This window comes from Poromitra crassiceps (genome assembly GCF_964638095.1).
Source record: "Poromitra crassiceps genome assembly, chromosome: 28".
NCBI lineage: Eukaryota > Metazoa > Chordata > Actinopteri > Beryciformes > Melamphaidae > Poromitra > Poromitra crassiceps.
In genome coordinates, this window is record NC_139651.1 from 6,792,399 (window position 1) to 6,813,666 (window position 21,268).

Below are 21,268 nucleotides of genomic sequence, written 5' to 3' on the forward strand. Positions count from 1 at the left end.
AGACTGGAGGATCATCAGTGTTCAGGTGTGTACAGACTGGAGGTTCATCAGTGTTCAGGTGTGTACAGACTGGAGGTTCATCAGTGTTCAGGTGTGTACAGACTGGAGGCTCATCAGTGTTCAGGTGTGTACAGACTGGAGGTACATCAGTGTTCAGGTGTGTACAGACTGGAGGTTCATCAGTGTTCAGGTGTGTACAGACTGGAGGCTCATCAGTGTTCAGGTGTGTACAGACTGGAGGTACATCAGTGTTCAGGTGTGTACAGACTGGAGGTTCATCAGTGTTCAGGTGTGTACAGACTGGAGGTTCATCAGTGTTCAGGTGTGTACAGGCTGGAGGTTCATCAGTGTTCAGGTGTGTACAGACTGGAGGTTCATCAGTGTTCAGGTGTGTACAAACTGGAGGTTCATCAGTGTTCAGGTGTGTACAGACTGGAGGTACATCAGTGTTCAGGTGTGTACAGACTGGAGGTTCATCAGTGTTCAGGTACGGGCTGGGACGAAGACCCGGCTGCCAGGTACATGAGAGGAGCGGAGGAGGATCCATACTCATAAATGTGACAGATGCATGGCATGTCATTACCCTCCATTCATTATGATTATCCCATTCCTCTTTGTACTGCCTGACTCACAAACAGTTGTATGAGGGCCTTGCAGAGTGATAGATGCTGCCTGGGTATTGTTGTGAGTGTTGCTCTGGCTGTGTGTGTGTGTGTGTGTGTGTGTGTGTGTGTGTGTGTGTGTGTGTGTGTGTGTGTGCACTGCTGTTACAATTGTGTGTTTGTATATTGTGAACAACGTGGACGCTTTTGTCTTCGCACACGGCAGGAGAAACCACACACACACACCTCTCTCTCGCATGCACACGCACACACACACACACACACACACGCACACGCACACAATCTCCTAAAACAGCGGGGGGTTCTAACAGAATCTCTCCATAGGCAAGAAGAACAAATACATAATAGCGGATTGAATATTACACTTTGCTGTGGTCCAGTAGGGCTGGGTATTGGCAAGGACCTCACGATACGATACGTATGACGATACATGGGTCACGATACGATTGTATCACGATACATTGCAATACAATACATATCGCGACATATTGCAATACTGTCGATAATTTACTGAAACTTTTAAAATAGAGCTTAAAGATACAACATGCTGTGTTACCACCCAGGTAGTGTAATAATATGTACATCACTTTATACTGATAACTTAGTGGACAAATTGAGTCAAAACTACTGAGTTGAGTGTGTTACTGAACGCACTGAAATAATAAGTATTCTTACTGTGTCAGTGAACAAACGGATGTGCAAAAAAATCGATATGGCGATATATCACGATATTTTTCTGAAATATTGATACAGTATTGCGGAAAAAAGTATATTGCCGTATCGATTTTATTGCACAGCCCTATAATGGTCCAGACACGTTAAAAACACTTGCTGTTTAGTAGAAATATAGATACACACGGTCTCGTGGATACTTGTGGGCTACAGCTAATTCAACAGTATTACCGTCAGTGTCTCTTTATGCCTGTTGGCATTAAAAAGTTATTCCTTCTCATCACAAGCCGTCTGTTGGGAATGAAGGCAGCCAAATGTGTCGATGTGGGTGTTTACATTATGACAGGCCAACCAAACTACTTGAATATAACAGATTTATTGATTTGGTTCGTGCAAGGTGCCTCTATACCTTCTCCATATACTCCCTGAGCCTCCTCTCTCTCTCTCTCTCTCTCTCTCTCTCTCTCTCATACACCATGTGGCCCCCGCATGGTCCCTGTGCCCCAGAGAGAGAGGGAGAGAGAGAGAGAGGGAGGGAGAGAGGGAGGGAGAGAGAGAGAGACAGGGAGGGAGGGAGAGAGAGGGAGAGCGAGGGAGAGGGAGAGACAGGTGCAGTCGCCTCACAAGAGCAGGCCTCATAAATTTCTAATTTGTTAGTCTTGTCTACCTCCACCCACACCTCCACCCACCTCCCCCCTCGGACAAGTCTTACCCCCTCTCCCGCTGTCCTTCTTCCCCACCACCAGCCCATCATAGGGGGGGAGGAGGTAGAGGCGACGGGAGGGAGATGGGGTGGAGAGAAGGGGCCCATAAATGTAATATAGTGTGCCGGACATTGGTCACCGTGATCTCTACGCCGATCCATCTACAGTCAGAGGAAGAGCGGAGGCTTTATGGAGCAGAGGATAACATGATGGACCCGATTTCTCATCCACTCTCTGTCTCTGTCTACCTCTGTCAGACCTCCAGAGGAGGCTGCTGTCTCTGTCTGCCTCTGTCAGACCTCCAGAGGAGGCTGTCTCTGTCTACCTCCGTCAGACCTCCAGAGGAGGCTGTCTGTCTGCCTCCGTCAGACCTCCAGAGGAGGCTGTCTCTGTCTGCCTCTGTCAGACCTCCAGAGGAGGCTGTCTCTGTCTGCCTCTGTCAGACCTCCAGAGGAGGCTGTCTCTGTCTGCCTCTGTCAGACCTCCAGAGGAGGCTGTCTGTCTGCCTCCGTCAGACCTCCAGAGGAGGCTGTCTGTCTCTGTCTGCCTCCATCAGACCTCCAGAGGAGGCTGTCTCTGTCTGCCTCCGTCAGACCTCCAGAGGAGGCTGCTGTCTCTGTCTGCCTCCATCAGACCTCCAGAGGAGGCTGTCTCTGTCTACCTCCATCAGACCTCCAGAGGAGGCTGCTATCTCTGTCTGCCTCCATCAGACCTCCAGAGGAGGCTGTCTCTGTCTACCTCCGTTAGACCTCCAGAGGAGGCTGTCTGTCTGCCTCCATCAGACCTCCAGAGGAGGCTGTCTCTGTCTGCCTCCATCAGACCTCCAGAGGAGGCTGTCTCTGTCTACCTCCATCAGACCTCCAGAGGAGGCTGTCTCTGTCTGCCTCCATCAGACCTCCAGAGGAGGCTGTCTCTGTCTGCCTCCGTCAGACCTCCAGAGGAGGCTGTCTCTGTCTGCCTCCATCAGACCTCCAGAGGAGGCTGCTGTCTCTGTCTGCCTCCATCAGACCTCCAGAGGAGGCTGTCTCTGTCTGCCTCCATCAGACCTCCAGAGGAGGCTGCTGTCTCTGTCTGCCTCCATCAGACCTCCAGAGGAGGCTGTCTCTGTCTGCCTCCGTCAAACCTCCAGAGGAGGCTGTCTCTGTCTGCCTCCGTCAGACCTCCAGAGGAGGCTGTCTCTGTCTACCTCCGTCAGACCTCCAGAGGAGGCTGTCTCTGTCTACCTCCCTCAGATCCAGAGGAGGCTGTCTCTGCCTCCGTCAGACCTCCAGAGGAGGCTGTCTCTGTCTACCTCCGTCAGACCTCCAGAGAAAGCTGTCTCTGTCTGCCTCCGTCAGACCTCCAGAGGAGGCTGTCTCTGTCTGCCTCCATCAGACCTCCAGAGGAGGCTGCTGTCTCTGTCTGCCTCCGTCAGACCTCCAGAGGAGGCTGTCTCTGTCTGCCTCCGTCAGACCTCCAGAGGAGGCTGTCTCTGTCTACCTCCATCAGACCTCCAGAGGAGGCTGACCTCTGTCTGCCTCCGTCAGACCTCCAGAGGAGGCTCCTGTCTCTGTCTGCCTCCGTCAGACCTCCAGAGGAGGCTGCTGTCTCTGTCTGCCTCCATCAGACCTCCAGAGGAGGCTCCTGTCTCTGTCTGCCTCCGTCAGACCTCCAGAGGCGGCTGCTGTCTCTGTCTGCCTCCGTCAGACCTCCAGAGGAGGCTGCTGTTTCTGTCTGCCTCCATCAGACCTCCAGAGGAGGCTCCTGTCTCTGTCTGCCTCCGTCAGACCTCCAGAGGAGGCTGCTGTCTCTGTCTGCCTCCATCAGACCTCCAGAGGAGGCTCCTGTCTCTGTCTGCCTCCGTCAGACCTCCAGAGGAGGCTGTCTCTGTCTGCCTCCGTCAGACCTCCAGAGGAGGCTGTCTGTCTACCTCCGTCAGACCTCCAGAGGAGGCTGTCTGTCTACCTCCATCAGACCTCCAGAGGAGGCTGTCTCTGTCTGCCTCCATCAGACCTCTAGATGAGGCCTGCTGGGCAGCAGAGCAGACCAAATCAAACAGAGGCTATTATGAATGTAGGCTGAGCTACAGTATACAGTACGTAGGGCTGGGCGATATGAAACACTATCATGATAATCACGAGGATTTTTTCCTCAATATCAATATATTCATGTATGCAAAATCACGTTGAATAATCAAATTAATGTTCATCTCATTCAACTGAATGGTGTGATGTCAAACAAATCCATTTAGACAGCAGAAATGTGTGTCACAACATTCAAATATCTTCTCATCATGATAGATTCCACTCCTCAGACTGGACTGGGCCGGCCCGGCGGGCTGGGCGGTCTAGATTGGTTCAGATGTTCAGCCGGGCCTCTCGGGCGTCCAAAGATCCAGTTCATAGAGATAAATTAAAAGGCACAAGCCAGGGCCTCATCCGGGGGGAATCAACTGCCAGGTAATTATGGAGAACGAGACGGAGATTAAAGAAAACACAAACACAGAGACGTTCCCCCCTACCACGTCGCATCATCCCAGCGGGGAGTAGCATGTTAGCTAGACACAACCTGAACCTCCACCCCGCCCCCCGGCACCTTGTCTTTAAATAGGAGCCCGGGCTCAGAGCTAAAAATAGGCTGCACCCCCCCCCCCTCCTCCCCCCACCCTCACCCCCTCTCCCTCACCCCCTCTCCGAGCTGTCAGCCTCCCCCTCTCCCCCCTTCTTCACGGTAAGGCAGACACAGCCCTCCTTCATGTGTTGTCGGATGGGGGAAGACAGGCAGTGTGTGATCGCTCTCTAACACAGCTCTCCTCCAACACACACAGGCAGTGTGTGATCGCTCTCTAACACGTCTCTCCTCCAACACACACAGGCAGTGTGTGATCGCTCTCTAACACGTCTCTCCTCCAACACACACAGGCAGTGTGTGATCGCTCTCTAACACGTCTCTCCTCCAACACGTCTCTCCTCCAACACACACAGGCAGTGTGTGATCGCTCTCTAACACGTCTCTCCTCCAACACACACAGGCAGTGTGTGATCGCTCTCTAACACGTCTCTCCTCCAACACACACAGGCAGTGTGTGATCGCTCTCTAACACGTCTCTCCTCCAACACACACAGGCAGTGTGTGATCGCTCTCTAACACGTCTCTCCTCCAACACACACAGGCAGTGTGTGATCGCTCTCTAACACGTCTCTCCTCCAACACGTCTCTCCTCCAACACACACAGGCAGTGTGTGATCGCTCTAACACGTCTCTCCTCCAACACGTCTCTCCTCCAACACACACAGGCAGTGTGTGATCGCTCTCTAACACATCTCTCCTCCAACACACACAGGCAGTGTGTGATCGCTCTCTAACACGTCTCTCCTCCAACACACACAGGCAGTGTGTGATCGCTCTCTAACACGTCTCTCCTCCAACACGTCTCTCCTCCAACACACACAGGCAGTGTGTGATCGCTCTCTAACACATCTCTCCTCCAACACACACAGGCAGTGTGTGATCGCTCTCTAACACGTCTCTCCTCCAACACACACAGGCAGTGTGTGATCGCTCTCTAACACATCTCTCCTCCAACACACACAGGCAGTGTGTGATCGCTCTCTAACACGTCTCTCCTCCAACACACACAGGCAGTGTGTGATCGCTCTCTAACACGTCTCTCCTCCAACACACACAGGCAGTGTGTGATCGCTCTCTAACACGTCTCTCCTCCAACACACACAGGCACAGGGCCGGTTCCAGAACCAGATGACTAAGGGTGCATCCAAGATAGGAAGGGGTGCAGATGCCCGGCCGAAGGCCGGGCCCACTCGGGTGGCCGGCCGAAGGCCGGCCGCCCGAAAAATTTGACATGTTATTTTACTAAAAATAATGCATTTGACCATCATTTCAAGTAGAATGATACCACCCAAGCAAGAATATTTCAAGTGTTTCAAGTGCTTTACTGAAATATTTGGACCATATAATGATAATACAATTATCTCAACCTTAAAAGGTTACATATAGGTGCCAAAAAGCCATAAAATCACATCAAAGAACAAAGAAAAACAACAACGATAATTCAAGTTTAAACAGTAAGTGTGCAGCTGTAGCATTTATTTAAAAAAAAAAAAAAAAAAAAAAAAAAAAATTTTTTTTTTTTTTTTTTTTTTTACTTTTCAACTGAGCATGCAGACAATTAAAATAAGGGTGCAATGCATGCTTTTGCACCCCCGTAGAACCGGGCCTGCACAGGCAGTGTGTGATCGCTCTCTAACACGTCTCTCCTCCAACACACACAGGCAGTGTGTGATCGCTCTCTAACACGTCTCTCCTCCAACACGTCTCTCCTCCAACACACACAGGCAGTGTGTGATCGCTCTCTAACACATCTCTCCTCCAACACACACAGGCAGTGTGTGATCGCTCTCGAACACATCTCTCCTCCAACACACACAGGCAGTGTGTGATCGCTCTAACACGTCTCTCCTCCAACACACACAGGCAGTGTGTGATCGCTCTAACACGTCTCTCCTCCAACACACACAGGCAGTGTGTGATCGCTCTCTAACACGTCTCTCCTCCAACACGTCTCTCCTCCAACACACACAGGCAGTGTGTGATCGCTCTAACAGCTCTCCTCCAACACACACAGGCAGTGTGTGATCGCTCTCTAACACGTCTCTCCTCCAACACGTCTCTCCTCCAACACACACATGCAGTGTGTGATCGCTCTCTAACACGTCTCTCCTCCAACACACACAGGCAGTGTGTGATCGCTCTCTAACACGTCTCTCCTCCAACACACACAGGCAGTGTGTGATCGCTCTAACACGTCTCTCCTCCAACACACACAGGCAGTGTGTGATCGCTCTAACACGTCTCTCCTCCAACACACACAGGCAGTGTGTGATCGCTCTAACGTCTCTCCTCCAACACACACAGGCAGTGTGTGATCGCTCTCTAACACGTCTCTCCTCCAACACGTCTCTCCTCCAACACACACATGCAGTGTGTGATCGCTCTCTAACACGTCTCTCCTCCAACACACACAGGCAGTGTGTGATCGCTCTAACACGTCTCTCCTCCAACACACACAGGCAGTGTGTGATCGCTCTAACACGTCTCTCCTCCAACACACACAGGCAGTGTGTGATCGCTCTCTAACACGTCTCTCCTCCAACACACAAAGGCAGTGTGTGATCGCTCTCTAACACGTCTCTCCTCCAACACGTCTCTCCTCCAACACACACATGCAGTGTGTGATCGCTCTCTAACACGTCTCTCCTCCAACACACACAGGCAGTGTGTGATCGCTCTCTAACACGTCTCTCCTCCAACACACACAGGCAGTGTGTGATCGCTCTCTAACACATCTCTCCTCCAACACACACAGGCAGTGTGTGATCGCTCTAACACGTCTCTCCTCCAACACGTCTCTCCTCCAACACACACAGGCAGTGTGTGATCGCTCTCTAACACGTCTCTCCTCCATCACACACAGGCAGTGTGTGATCGCTCTCTAACACGTCTCTCCTCCAACACACACAGGCAGTGTGTGATCGCTCTCTAACACGTCTCTCCTCCAACACACACAGGCAGTGTGTGATCGCTCTCTAACACGTCTCTCCTCCAACACACACAGGCAGTGTGTGATCGCTCTCTAACACATCTCTCCTCCAACACACACAGGCAGTGTGTGATCGCTCTAACACGTCTCTCCTCCAACACACACAGGCAGTGTGTGTGATCGCTCTCTAACACGTCTCTCCTCCAACACACACAGGCAGTGTGTGATCGCTCTCTAACACGTCTCTCCTCCAACACACACAGGCAGTGTGTGATCGCTCTCTAACACATCTCTCCTCCAACACACACAGGCAGTGTGTGATCGCTCTAACACGTCTCTCCTCCAACACACACAGGCAGTGTGTGTGATCGCTCTCTAACACGTCTCTCCTCCAACACACACAGGCAGTGTGTGATCGCTCTCTAACACGTCTCTCCTCCAACACACACAGGCAGTGTGTGATCGCTCTCTAACACATCTCTCCTCCAACACACACAGGCAGTGTGTGATCGCTCTCTAACACGTCTCTCCTCCAACACACACAGGCAGTGTGTGATCGCTCTAACACATCTCTCCTCCATCACACACAGGCAGTGTGTGATCGCTCTAACACATCTCTCCTCCAACACACACAGGCAGTGTGTGATCGCTCACTAACACGTCTCTCCTCCATCACACGCGCCAAACCTGGCCCCGCCCCCGACCTCTCGCCACTCGCCGGCCTCGCAGGGGGGGCGTCGGCGAACTTACACAGCAATTTGAGAGCGAGCCTGGTTCCCGCTGTGCCGGCCCTGTTTCTCTTCCACACACACACCAGGGGCAGAAGGTCCTGACGTGTGAGTGATGGCTGATGGAAGCATCATTTAGGCCAGCACGGTACAGTAGAGGCTGGCCAATATCAGTGCGCTCGCTTGCCAGTGAGATAGAGTGAGTTCTGAGTGTGGGGTTCAAAATGCTATGTACCTTTTTTCTCAAATCTACTGGCAATCTCGCGCGCGTGCTCGCAGCCTCGCCCGCCCTGCAGCTCGCCCCACTGCGCGTCGCATACGCAGCTCGGACACTACGCGGCCTCGTCTGCTCTATGACATCACTGATGACATCACCACGGAGGACATCTCTGATGGCATCATCACTAATGACATCATCACTGAACTTATATAGCCTCAGCCAGGAAGGATGACATCACTGATGACATCATCACTGATGACATCACATCGGGCAATCCCCTAATTAAAAAAATCCAGCTCCGTCAGGTCCTCTTATTAGTAGATAAGAAGAAGAAGATAGGTAAAATAAAATTGAATAAAAACATCTTGAACCCAATCAGTACCCAATCAGTAAAAAATACATTTGTTGAGGAAGTTGTATCTATACTCACGACCCTTATTATTTTATTTCCCCCATTTTTCTCCCCAATTGTAATTGGCCAATTCTCCCCCTGCTGCCGCGGCCACTGCTCCACCCTCTGCCGATCTGGAGAGAGCCGGAGACTAGCACCATGCTTCCTCCGACACATGCACAGTTGCCAGCCGCTTCTTTTTACCTGACAGCGGGAGCTTCACCGGCAGGACGTAGCACGTGGGAGGATCACACTATTCCCACCAGTTCCCTTCCCCTCGAACAGGCGCCCCGAGTGACCAGAGGAGGTGCTAGTGGTAAATAAAATTATTCTTAAATGTATCATAGAGATACATGTGATAAGGCAGACACTGTCCCTTTTGGAGAAGCCTAAATTTTCACTATTTTCGGTTTTGGGAAGGATCCAAACATCATCCAAATAAACTAATTCAGTAAAAATATTTGTATATTTATATTATTTTTACATTTTATATTTTATATTTATTTTTATAGAAGCATCCATTTCGGAAACACATTAAAGTTATGAAAAAACATGGTTGTGTCTACCTCGATGAGGGGGTATCTCAAAAACTAAAGCCTTTTTTTGGAGATTTGTTCCTCTACTATCAATCAACAAAATAACAAGGAAACAATAATGTCAAAAATCCAGGGCTTCAGTGTCCATATCAATTTTCCCAGTCTCAACCTAGCGCCCGCGGCTCTCCTGGCTGGCTCTGTGAGAAAAGTCAGTTTGCATTTAACGTCTTTAATTGAGCTTTAAACGGCGTCAGGCGCTCAGATGGCGTTTGTGATGGAGGAGGAATGGCAGAATCATAATCATAATCAGAGGCATCAAACAATGGATGGCTTATCAAGAGAGAGAGGTGCATGACGACTTGAAAAACTGAAAGGTGTTTGATGCGTGGGATGAAATGAGTGGGGGGGCTGAGCTCAGATGAAAAAGCAGCAAAGACAAAAGACACTTTTGTTTTAGATTTACATTCATTTGTAATATTTCACTGTGTAAGAAGAGGCACATAAAAGTTTTCCCATCAAAGCTTTTATGATATCAAGCCTTGTTGAATTATCCCTCGCAAATATTTTAGATTACAGGAATTTAGCGCTCGTTTTTTATTCAGAGGGAGTTAGTAGAATGAGCTCACGTTCCGTGATTGGATGCCTATATTTTCATGCAAATACTTAGTGGAGTGTAACAACACATAGGAAGTAGAGGGAGTGTGGGTACATACTTCTGCTTTTAACATGATAAAATAAGATGAAACATCAGAAAATGTCTTACCAAATGGTTTCAAGTTATATACAGTAGCCTAGACTTCTAATATTTGACTACTGGAGAGGCATATTAGAGATATCAAAGTTCATTTTGACCATCCCTTATTGGAAGCCAACTTTTCACTTCAGCTTACAGTGAGATGGGGGGGGGGGGGGGTAGCATTTTTGATATAGGCTACTCCAGATATTACACATATTTTTCTTCAAAACAGGATGAGAAAGATCTATGCTCCTCACCCAGTCGCTTCCATCACCCCACTCTCCTCACTTTAGTCTCAGGTCTATCCAAATAGAAGGAATAGCTGAATAAATTACCATCTTAATACAGACCCAGAACGGAGAAAATAATGTAGAAAATGATTACAATATACAATGAACAAGCATATGGGTGCCTGGTTATGTGTTAAAATGAGTCAGGAAACTTGGAAAGATTACATGATTTATGGTGTGTGTACTTATATAACCTCACCTTATTATGACATCACTGATGATGCTGTGTCATCAGTGATGTCAATGTCACTCAAGCGATTGTAATAGGCTCGTTTGAGATGAGCAAGTTCTGCGCAGATTCGTCGAGCGCCTTGCTTGCCCCGTTGCATGATGGTTAGAAAAGTTGTCCGACTTGCTCCGCCTGCCCGACTGCGTAACGCCACGGGACTCTCGTGAGAGCGAGGTGAGGATGACGAGAAACGCATCAAGCTGAGCGCCCATTGGTTCAACACAGGCGCATCACAAACCCACAGTGAAGTGTAGAAACTTCAATTTTATATCTATTCCAAGCTGTCACTCCATATTTGACATAAATACCACCTGTAATGCCTACAGTAAAATAGAAATTAAGTAATCTGAAGGGCTGTGTCATTTGAGCAGTGAGTGTGGGTGGCGCTAATGCATCTTCTAATTTGTTTACAAACTGTTAAACAAAACTGTAGAAGAAGAAAAGCAGCAGTGAGTGTGCTGCGGGGGTGTTCGACTTGTTGACGCCTCGCCTGACTGTGCTCGCCTGCTTTCCAGGCGAGGCGGCAGTCAACTCAAACGAGCCTAATGTCATCAGTGATGTAGAATGTAGAACTGTATGACATCATCAGTGATTTATGACCTCATCAGTGATGTCATAGCATCGGGTCATGTCACTCAAGCAATTGTGATGTCATCAGTGATGTAGAACTGTATGACCTCATCAGTGAGGTCAGGTCTATGTAAGATGGGTATGACATCACTCGATGATTGTGGGACATGACTCACAGCAAGAAGGTCCCGGGTTCGAACCCCAGTCCGTCCCAGGTCCTTTCTGTGTGGAGTTTGCATGTCCTTCCCGTGTTCGTGTGGGTTTTCTCCAGGGTGCTCTGGTTTCCTCCCACCATCAAAGACATGTATGTTAGGGTTAATACTCATGTCAGTGCTCCTGACCACGGCACTGGCAAAAAGAACTGGAGTTGGTCTCCGGGCGCTGCACTGTGGCTGCCCACTGCTCCTAGTTCTAGGAAGGTTCCTAGTAGAGGATGGGTCAAATGCAGAGGATGAATTTCCCCACGGGGATAAATAAAGGATCACTTAACTTAACTTAAATGTGTAAATGGCCAACAGTACAAGCAAACAGTAAGGGAAGAGTCATATCGAGGGAGAGTGAGGCGGTGAGCGGTGAGCGCTGCACACTTTTGTCACGGTTGAGAGAGGATATTTGTCTGTATTTAGAGTGTCTGGAAAGACGACACGTCTCCTTGCTTGCTTTGTGGTATTATTCACAGGGATGTAAACATGGTCAAAGACCAGCGGTGTCCTTCTCTCTCTCTCTCTCTCTCTCTCTCTCTCTCCACTGCACCGTTATCAATCAGACACCACCGAAGAAGACACATACATTACACAAATGCACGCACACACACAAACACAGGCGTACTGAAACGTTCACACACACACACACACACACACACACACACACACACACACACACACGCACACACACCAAAGCCTTTTGTGGTCAACTTAAGCAAGGGTCTGTCTTCCATGCTATTGGTTTTCCATCCCCTCTGTGAGTTCAGCTAACTTTAATTCATCATAACAGAATGGGAAAAAATATAGATTTGTCCCCGGAGATATAAAAAGAAGAAGAGAGAAAATGTATAGACAAAAAAGGAAATAGAGCATGGAGAAGAAGAACAAGAAGTGAGTGAAAGAAAGAGAAGGAGAGAGAGAGAGAGAGAGAGAGAGAGAGAGAGACGGGGGAGAAAGAGAGATGGCCTCTCTCACAGGCACAGAGCTGTGTGTTCCCGGGCAAGACAGCATGAGCTGCCTATTTGTCAGCATTGATCAAGCCATTAAGGGGCCTGTGGTGGGAAGCATATTGGTTTTGGAGGCCAAAGGGGCAGATAGGGAGGGAGAGAGAGAGAGAGAGAGAGAGAGAGAGAGAGAGAGAGAGAGAGAGAGAGAGAGAGAGAGAGAGAGAGAGAGAGAGAGAGAGAGAGAGAGAGAGAGAGAGAGAGAGAGAGAGAGAGAGAGAGAGAGAGAGAGAGAGAGAGAGCAAGATGGGGGGGGTGTTCAGAGAGAGAGAGAGAGAGAGAGATAAAGCAAGACAGGGGGGTGTTGAACTCCTTTCATCCACACGTCTGCAGGATGAAAAAAGCCTGGAGAGTCTCCTCCCTCCTCCCTCCATGTCTCTCCTCAGTTCATTCCGCAGGGGCCCAATGGGAGGCTAGCAGATGTCATTTGTCTTACAGCGTCTCTGGGAGGCTCCACTGTAACACCTTATCTTACCTTTCCAACCACTACTGCCATATGGGGACTCTGTGTCTGCTGGCTTCTCACACACAGGATGCCACTTGTCGGGCGGGGCGGGGCTGGGGAGGGGAGGGGAGGGGCTTCCTGCCCCGAGGGGGGGAGAAGCGGTACCTCTTCGCCCGGCCTCTGATCAATTCATATCATTAACTCTACCGTGATCTGCTGGGATAATCCAGCACTCAGTAATAAGGGATTAAAATGTCACCTAAGCCACCTGCTGTTATTGAGCCCTGAGACTCTTTGTGCCTGTGTGTGTGTGTGCGTGCGTGCGTGTGTGTGTGGTGTGTGTGTGCCTGTGTGTGTGTGTGTGTGTGTGTGGTGTGTGTGCGCGTGTGTGAGAGAGAGAGAGGGGACAGGATAAGTTTTGTGCAGTACAGTACGCCTGCCTGTGTGCCAGAAAGATACTTTTTTTTGCATGTACTGTATGCAAGAGGATGTAAGAGGCAAAGTGAACGTCACTTCCTGCTTCAGCACTGTACCATGAGATTTTATTCCGCAATTTATTTCCCCATAGACATTTTGTAAAATGCCTATAAAATTAGTTTTTACTTGGTCAAACCAAACGGTTCAGCTACATTTAGAATCGGGAGAGACCATAGAACAATTTCACTCGGAGCAAAAATAAAAATAAAAACATCGAAAAAATATTTTCTTTAAACCCGCATTTTTTTTTTTACGTTTTGGTCCGAGTGAAATTTGATGTGGTCTCTCCTGTTTATAAATATATCTGAGCCGTTTGGTTTGAACTGGTAAAACAATTTTTATAAGCCATTTTACAAAATGTCTACGGGAAAAATAAATGAAAATCTCTCTGGTACAGTGCTGAAGCAGGAAGTGACGTTCCACTTTGGCTCTCTATGTAAGAGGATGCTATGAAGTAACTGCGAGCAGCTGCGGACGTCCTTCGCTAAACGTTGCTGTGCACACGATGTCTGAGCGCTAACACAGCTCCACAGGTTGGAGCGTGATGGAGCTGCTGGAGCAGAGGTTGTGACAGACTCGCTCTGAAAACTCATTGTCACCACCGTCACTAAAAGAGGACATGAAACAAGTGGGACACGATGAGGCTGGAAGGTGGTGGAGTTGAGGAATTCTTGCCCCTCCCCCTCTCACCGTGACCTCCCCACACCAGGTAAAGAACCAAGCGCTCATGGAGAAAGCAGTCCTGCCGATTGGTTGGCTAACAGCCCCGCAGACCCAGCTTGCCTCGCCTGCCCGCCGGGCCTCCTCCGCTCGGTCGCCATAGCAACCCCCGAGTGTACTTTGGGCCGCCTAATGACTCCTGTTGCCGCGGCGACTCAGAGGCTGCTAATAACGGAGCCTCCTGACCAATGGCAGCCTGCCGTCTGAGACCTGGAGACTGACTGATCACTGGACGACAGGCTGAACAAACTCTCTCCTGTGTGTCAGAGCAATACTCCACCCAACCTGAAGTGCCCTCAAGACGCGCACACCACACACACACACACACACACACGCCACATCACACACACACTCGCGCACACCACACACTCGCACACACACACACACACATCACACACACTCGCACACACACGCACGCACACACACACACACACACACACATACATACACACACATGCGCACGCACACACACACACACACACACACACACACACACACACACACACACACACATGTATACACACCTCAACCTACCGTGCTTTAAGTCCCTAATTAAAGACCAATGGTCCAACATACCGTAACAGCCCGTTCACACCAGACGCCAAAGCAACGCTCAAGCTAAACTCAACCTAAACGCTGAACCCACAAGTTTCATTTCGCCGTCCTCGTTAACAGGCGAAGCCGTTCACACCAGCCACGCCACGGGTGCCTCGCTCAAGCTTCAGTTCTTCTTATGTTAAGCCAGTTAGACCACGGACCCCCATTTGATAGGGTTTTGTCCCAGGGTCCCCTCCCCATCTGATCAAGATTTTTAGCTTTTGAGATGTTTTATTACAGAAACTGTTTGAAACCCATCACCAACATAGTCATTGTGTTCGTTATGGACGGAAGTATAGTGAAAATAAATGATCCCCTTTTTTTGCTGGGGACCCCCTGGAACCCCCTCGAGGACCCCTGGGGGTCCCCGGATACCACTTTGAGAAGCACTGCTTTAGCATGAATGACCCAAACCCACGTGACTTTTAGAAGAGCACTCCTCCATCCTCACAGAGCCTCGGTCACCCAGCTTCCTCCTCTCCCCACAGAGTCAATGGCTACAGCCCAAACATCTGGGCTCCCCTTCCTCCCCCCTGCAGAGAACAGCAGCACCTCTCCAGTCTCTTCATCATTACTGTATTTTCAAAAAGAACTCTAGTCATCTCTGCTCTCCTTTTTACTATACCATTCAGCTCATTTCATTGTTAAAGAACAGCAAAAAAAACACTTAAAAATGAGTCCAAGAGTCAGTGTTTTGCTCAAGGAAACTTCAAGTAAATAAATACATTGACTTGCTCAAGCATTTGACTTTCATATATTATGGGGGTTTATCTAATGACTAGGCAACCCTGCTGCCCCCCAAAAAACAGCCCAATCGCAGTGAATGCAGTCAGTGGTGAGCGATGTATTTATTTCTGTTTGTTAGCCTTAGCAAAGTCAAACGCTCTCAGAGGGGTCTGCCTCGGGGAAAAAACCAGATGAAGTATATATTTACCACATTGCCTCAAAGCGTTTATGTGTCAGTTAGCATTGTGTGCGCGCGTCGGCGTCTGTGTAGCGATACATGTGTGGATGTCCAGAGGCATGTATGTGCGTAGCGTGTGTGCATGTGTGTGATTGCGCCTCACATGCATGTCACATGTTGTGTGTGTGTGCGTCTTTATGATGTGTTGATGTGTGTGTGTGCGTAGCCTCCCTGAGGTTTGTTTTCCCCGTGTCACAGCATATTGCCAGGCGTGTACATTAGGTCCCCCGGGGGGGGGGGGGAGTCGGCCACCATCTATACTGCTTGTCCCCTACACGTCCACCAGTCTTTACGTCTCCATTTGGCCGCGGTCCCGATGCTCGCTCATGTCAACTGCTGTCAAGTGCTCGCGTGGCCCGAGGGCACCTACACCCACTGCGCCACCGCGGCCGACTGATCCGAGTGGGCAGTGCCCTGTGCCACTCGCACATCGGGGGCGGGGGCCCCGTTCCTCCTGGCCTAGTTACAGAGACATCGCTGCCGACTGAAGGCAGGAAAACAAACAACAGCCAATGTGACCCGCGTGGGCGGGTCTCACTATAACACAGAGGGCAGCTCTTTAACACCCCAGCCTTTTCACACAGAGAGGGAAAGAGGGCATTTTATTCCTGTTTCAGAGGAGAAGACACACGATCGAATACGACGAGTCTATTTTCATATTCAAACTCCAGGGAGAGAGAGAGAGAGGGAGAGAGGGAGGGAGGGGGAGAAATGAAACAATAGACAGGGGAGCAAAAGGGAGCCGAGGGAGTTTTTATTCACGGCAGGCAGTTTTTAAAAGGGATTTTATTTTTTATTTTATTTTTTATGTCGGCTTGGCGACATTTTGCTTTCACCTCACTATGAAATGGATCTTCAGAGGTTGTTTATCGATCTCCCACTGTTAACCTTTCACAAGCTGTTTCACAGCTCTGCCTTTCTCTGTGGCTTTCACTGGCCTCGAGGAGGAGGAGGGGGAGGACGGGGGGAGGCAGCAGGGTGGGGTTGGCTGACCGGACCAACGTGGCATATTGCTCATCGTGAGTTTCAAAGGGGGTTTGTGGGTGGAGGAGGAGGAGGGTGGAGCGGCCGGGCGAGGCAATGGGAGGTTAGCCAGGCTGGAGGCAGATGAAGAGGGAGTGTGTGGAGGCCGGGGTCAGGGATGAGCAGGATTATGGCTGCTGACCGGGGCCTGGGAGTCTGGAGCCAGGGAGGGGAGGGGAAGTGCAAGGGCCGGCCAGAAAGGACCTCTCCCCTGTGGGGCCGGGGAGTGGCTGATGTAATGGCATTAATCTCCAAGTGCCATCTGACACCCAGTGTGGCTCCGTCATTGAAAAGTGCTAATTCTGCTGAACTGTGAGGGGAATACAGGATCTCTGGAGGCACCGGGCCCTGGATTAATTAAACACGCTTGGCATCAAGTGCGTGCACAGATTTATCTCTTTTTACGGCGTCGTCACTGTTTGATTTCCTGTGTTTAGCTCACCGAGCGCGACAAAACTCGCCGACATTAACTCCAGGATGCAGTGGCACGTTTCCCCCCATTGCTCCCCTCACTCCGCCCTCCTCCCCCCCTGCCCGTATCGCATAGTGGTTGCTCCCGTCGTTTCTTACTAACCTGGGATTTCCCCTCTCTCTTCCCCTTCTCTCTCTCTCTCTCTCTCTCTCTCTCCAGATGAACCGGCCCATCCAGGTGAAGCCAGCCGACAGCGAAGGACGAGGAGGTAATTAACCTTCTCCTGGTCTCTCTTCCACACCCCCTTAAACACAAACACACGCGCGCACACGCACGCACACAAACACAGACACACACACACACACACACACACACACACACACACACACACACACACACACACACACACAGAACACACACCAATCCTTAATATTCTGCTCTCACTTGAGGCACACTGGGAGTTAGTAGAGTAGCCCTTAATATAGGTCACTTGCTTCTATTGACTTCCCATCTGTGCCAGCAGAGGGGCTGTCTCAGGTTCACTGTCACTGGGAGAGGTTCAAAGACGAGAGAGAGAGAGAGAGAGAGAGAGGGTGAGAGAGAGAGAGAGAGAGAGAGAGAGGGGGGAGAGAGAGAGAGAGAGAGGGTGAGAGAGAGAGAGAGAGAGAGAGAGAGGGGGGGAGAGAGAGAGAGAGAGAGAGAGGTGGTAGAGGAGATAGACAGGAGGATCTCATCCCTCAATCTCCTCTCAGTGATAGTCAACCCTGATTACAGAAAAGGCACAGGGATTCACCCCAACCACATACACACACACGCGTGCACACACACACACACACACACGCACGCACACACACACACACACACACACACACACACACACATGTGCACAGACACACACACACACACACCACACGCACACACGCACACACACACACACACACACACAAAAGACAAAGCTCAAAGCTACTACTAACAGGAGAGACACCATGTAGTTGTGTGAATCATTGATTTACTACTCACTGAATGAAGGCAGAGGAGAGGACAGTGTAAGGCAGGTAATGTGGGCAGCTTTTGAAATGGGATGTATCATGAATTTGGAGCAGGCTTAAACACAGTTTGTGCAGTTTATCTGCTTGTGTCTATGAATGAGTCCACACACAACTAATTGGTGTAGTAGTCCCCATTCCACTGACTCTCAAATCAGCACAGTGCTATTTTCAAAGCTGCACTCGGCAACTGTGAACATCGAGGGGCAACAAACCACAGTGAGAGGTAGCCGTTTGAAAAGCGCTTGAACTCTTACTCGCTAACGATTTTGAGAGAGGCTAAAAGATTGACTGTTGTTGAGTCCAGTTCTCTCTGGTCAGAGCACTCACTCGCTGCTGTTAGGAGACCGTTTTGTATATTGTTCTTTGGATGCATACTCTCTGTGGTACTGTGCAGTACTGTCACTGACTGGACCCAATGTGGTACTGTGCAGTACTGTCACTGACTGGACCCAATGTGGTACTGTGCAGTACCACTGTCACTTTATATATATATATATATATATATATATATATATATATATATATATATAATTCAAACAAAATGTAGAGAACAATAATAAAACAAGACAAACAGGCTCAGACACAGGAAAAGAAAGGAAAAAAACAACATACATCAACATTGCAACATGTCGCTATCAGTCACATAAGGTGCTTATATGTTTGTAAAAAAAAAGTGCATGTGATCCCACGCAAAGGGTATTATACCAGCTGGACGAGCCATCTGTCACCCCTAATCTCAGTTACTGGTCATTCTTAACTTTGTCAAAGTAGCCAAAAACGGGTCCCAGATAGTTGAGAACCTTCCAAGATAGAATACAGAATATAGATAAGACAAGATAGATACATTGTTGCTTGGTTACGGGACGATAGATACATTGTTGCTTGGTTACGGGACGATAGATACATTGTTGCTTGGTTATGGGACGATAGATACATTGTTGCTTGGTTACGGGACGATAGATACATTGTTGCTTGGTTATGGGACGATAGATACATTGTTGCTTGGTTACGGGATGATAGATACATTGTTGCTTGGTTACGGGACGATAGATTGTTGGTTATGGAAGTGATCTTGGCCTGATTCAGTGTAACATGGGATGAATGGGAGGAAAAAAAGCCCACACTGACAAGCACCATTCACTGACATTATTCCACCCGAGCCAGGTTTCCATGACTCACACCAGTTAAATAGCAGGATGATAATAATAAAAAGTTACATCAGAGCCATTTGAAAAATCTTGAATCACCGCGTTCGTTCAGAAGCATGAATCACAGCATTAAAATACACCCGTTCTGCTTTGACATCATCGCACGGCTGCTGCTCCTCTTCCACAGCCTCCTGCTCCATCTTCAGTCACACTGACACGCTGATGGACTAGATCATTCTAAAGCCATTTGTGGCGAACATCATTGGGGTTAATGCAGATTAAGCCAGTTAGAGATTTACATGGGTGGAATTAGATGTAATTGGAGCCGGGGTCTGTGTCTCTCTGTGCCTCTCTCTCTTGCCTGTATTTCAGTGTGGGTGATTTACACTGCCTGGGCCAGATTAGACCGAGCCACTTCACTGATTTACGTGGTCGAGTGTGAATCAGATGGCCCGTTTCTATCGCCAACACACACACACAAACACAAACACGCACACGCACATGCGCGTGCACACGCACACGCACACACACACACACGCACACACACCCGTTTAGGTCTTATTTTTGCCATGGTGTCACTTTAATTAACGGCCATCTAAAAACAGGCAGAGTCTAACCGACAAGGCCTGGGCCGGAGCCAATCGGCATTCTCTCCAAGATAAATTGGATCTCCGGGCTTAAGAGGGGAGGATGGATGGCTCCCGATATCAATGACTACTCTTTCTTCGGCGGAGAGAGAGAGAGAGAGAGAGAGAGAGAGAGAGAGAGAGAGAGAGAGACAGAGAGAGAGAAGGGGAGAGAGAGAGAGAGAGAGAGAGAGAGAGAGAGAGAGAGACAGAAGGGGAGAGGAACAGGCAGCAGTGTGAATGAAATACAGAGGGGTCGAGCGGCACAGCCCGGCCCAGTCTGTCAGGAGGAGAAGTTCCTATAGGGGAGGACAGGGTGTAGGACACGCCGCCGCCGAATGAAATAAGACCGAAGCAGACAAGCCCCAACTGAGATATTGAGCGTTAATGGCAACAGGAAGTCAGCAGACAGGTCCAGGGAAGTAAAGCACAGTCGCGGGGCTGACAATGAAACCAGATTTACTATGAAGGCCTGTGGTTAAAGGAAAACAGACAGCCCAGCTAAAGGCCGACTAGAGGAGAGAGGAGGGAGAGAGAGCAGGCGAGGGATTCATCTCTGGAAGAGCTGCAGCTGAGGGGCCAGTCAGGTACTACACCGTTTCCCCAGCCTCCAGATCGGGCTGAGATACCGAAACACAACCAGGGCTGAAACGCGACATTTTGCCCCTCTGGAACGGAGCCGCATTTATCACGAGCAAGACATCGGCAATTATCTGTCACGGGGGGGACGTTGCGAAGGGGGTCTCGATGGCGTGCCTCTGCAGGCATTAGGGGCCATTAGTGGGGGGGTTTGGAGGCTCCGGCAGCCCCCTTCCTTTTGCTCCTTCCTGCCTTCCCTGAGAGACGTCCCCTCTCTGGGGGATCTGGAAGTGAGAGACGTCCCCCTCTCTCTCTCTCTCTCTCTCTGGGGGGATATGGAAGTGTCACGACGAAGAAGTAGAACTAGAGCTCGGGGAAAATGACTAGGGGGGCCAGGCAGGCGGCGCATAATCCTGCCGCCCGGCTGCCATTGTGGAGCACGGAGCTAATTCTCTGGCTGTCTATTAGAATGACTCATGTCTTAGTTTGGGGGGGGGGGGGAGCTGGGGGGGGATTATCAAGAACAGTGGAGCATGATGGGAGCAGAGCTTCACGGCCTGTTGTCAAATCTATTTCTGTTCCTGGAGTCGCGGCCGACCTCTTCTTCCCCACAAAGTCCCCACATTTATATCTGATGTGCTTAACGGCGAGAAAATAAATAAAAAAATCTGCCCAATTCAATCAAGCCATATGATTCCAGTTCAGAGATACGGAGGAGAGACAATCGAGAGAGCAGCCCAGCGCCTCATATCTCTCTCACTTGAAAACCCCCAAGCAATTTGC

The 21,268-nt window shown here is 49.6% G+C and overlaps 1 protein-coding gene across 11 annotated transcripts in view; it reads left to right on the forward strand.

The window, feature by feature from the left end:
• The window catches only part of celf6 (CUGBP Elav-like family member 6), a gene marked incomplete at both ends in the record, with an annotated part of 221,805 nt that overhangs the window by 126,880 nt on the left and 73,657 nt on the right, over positions 1 to 21,268 (forward strand). For all 11 annotated transcript variants that reach the window (XM_083662306.1, XM_083662308.1, XM_083662303.1 and 8 more), the window contains one exon: positions 17,303 to 17,351. In XM_083662306.1, coding sequence (XP_083518432.1) covers positions 17,303 to 17,351 — 49 coding nt within the window. The remainder of the gene's footprint in view (positions 1 to 17,302; positions 17,352 to 21,268) is intronic.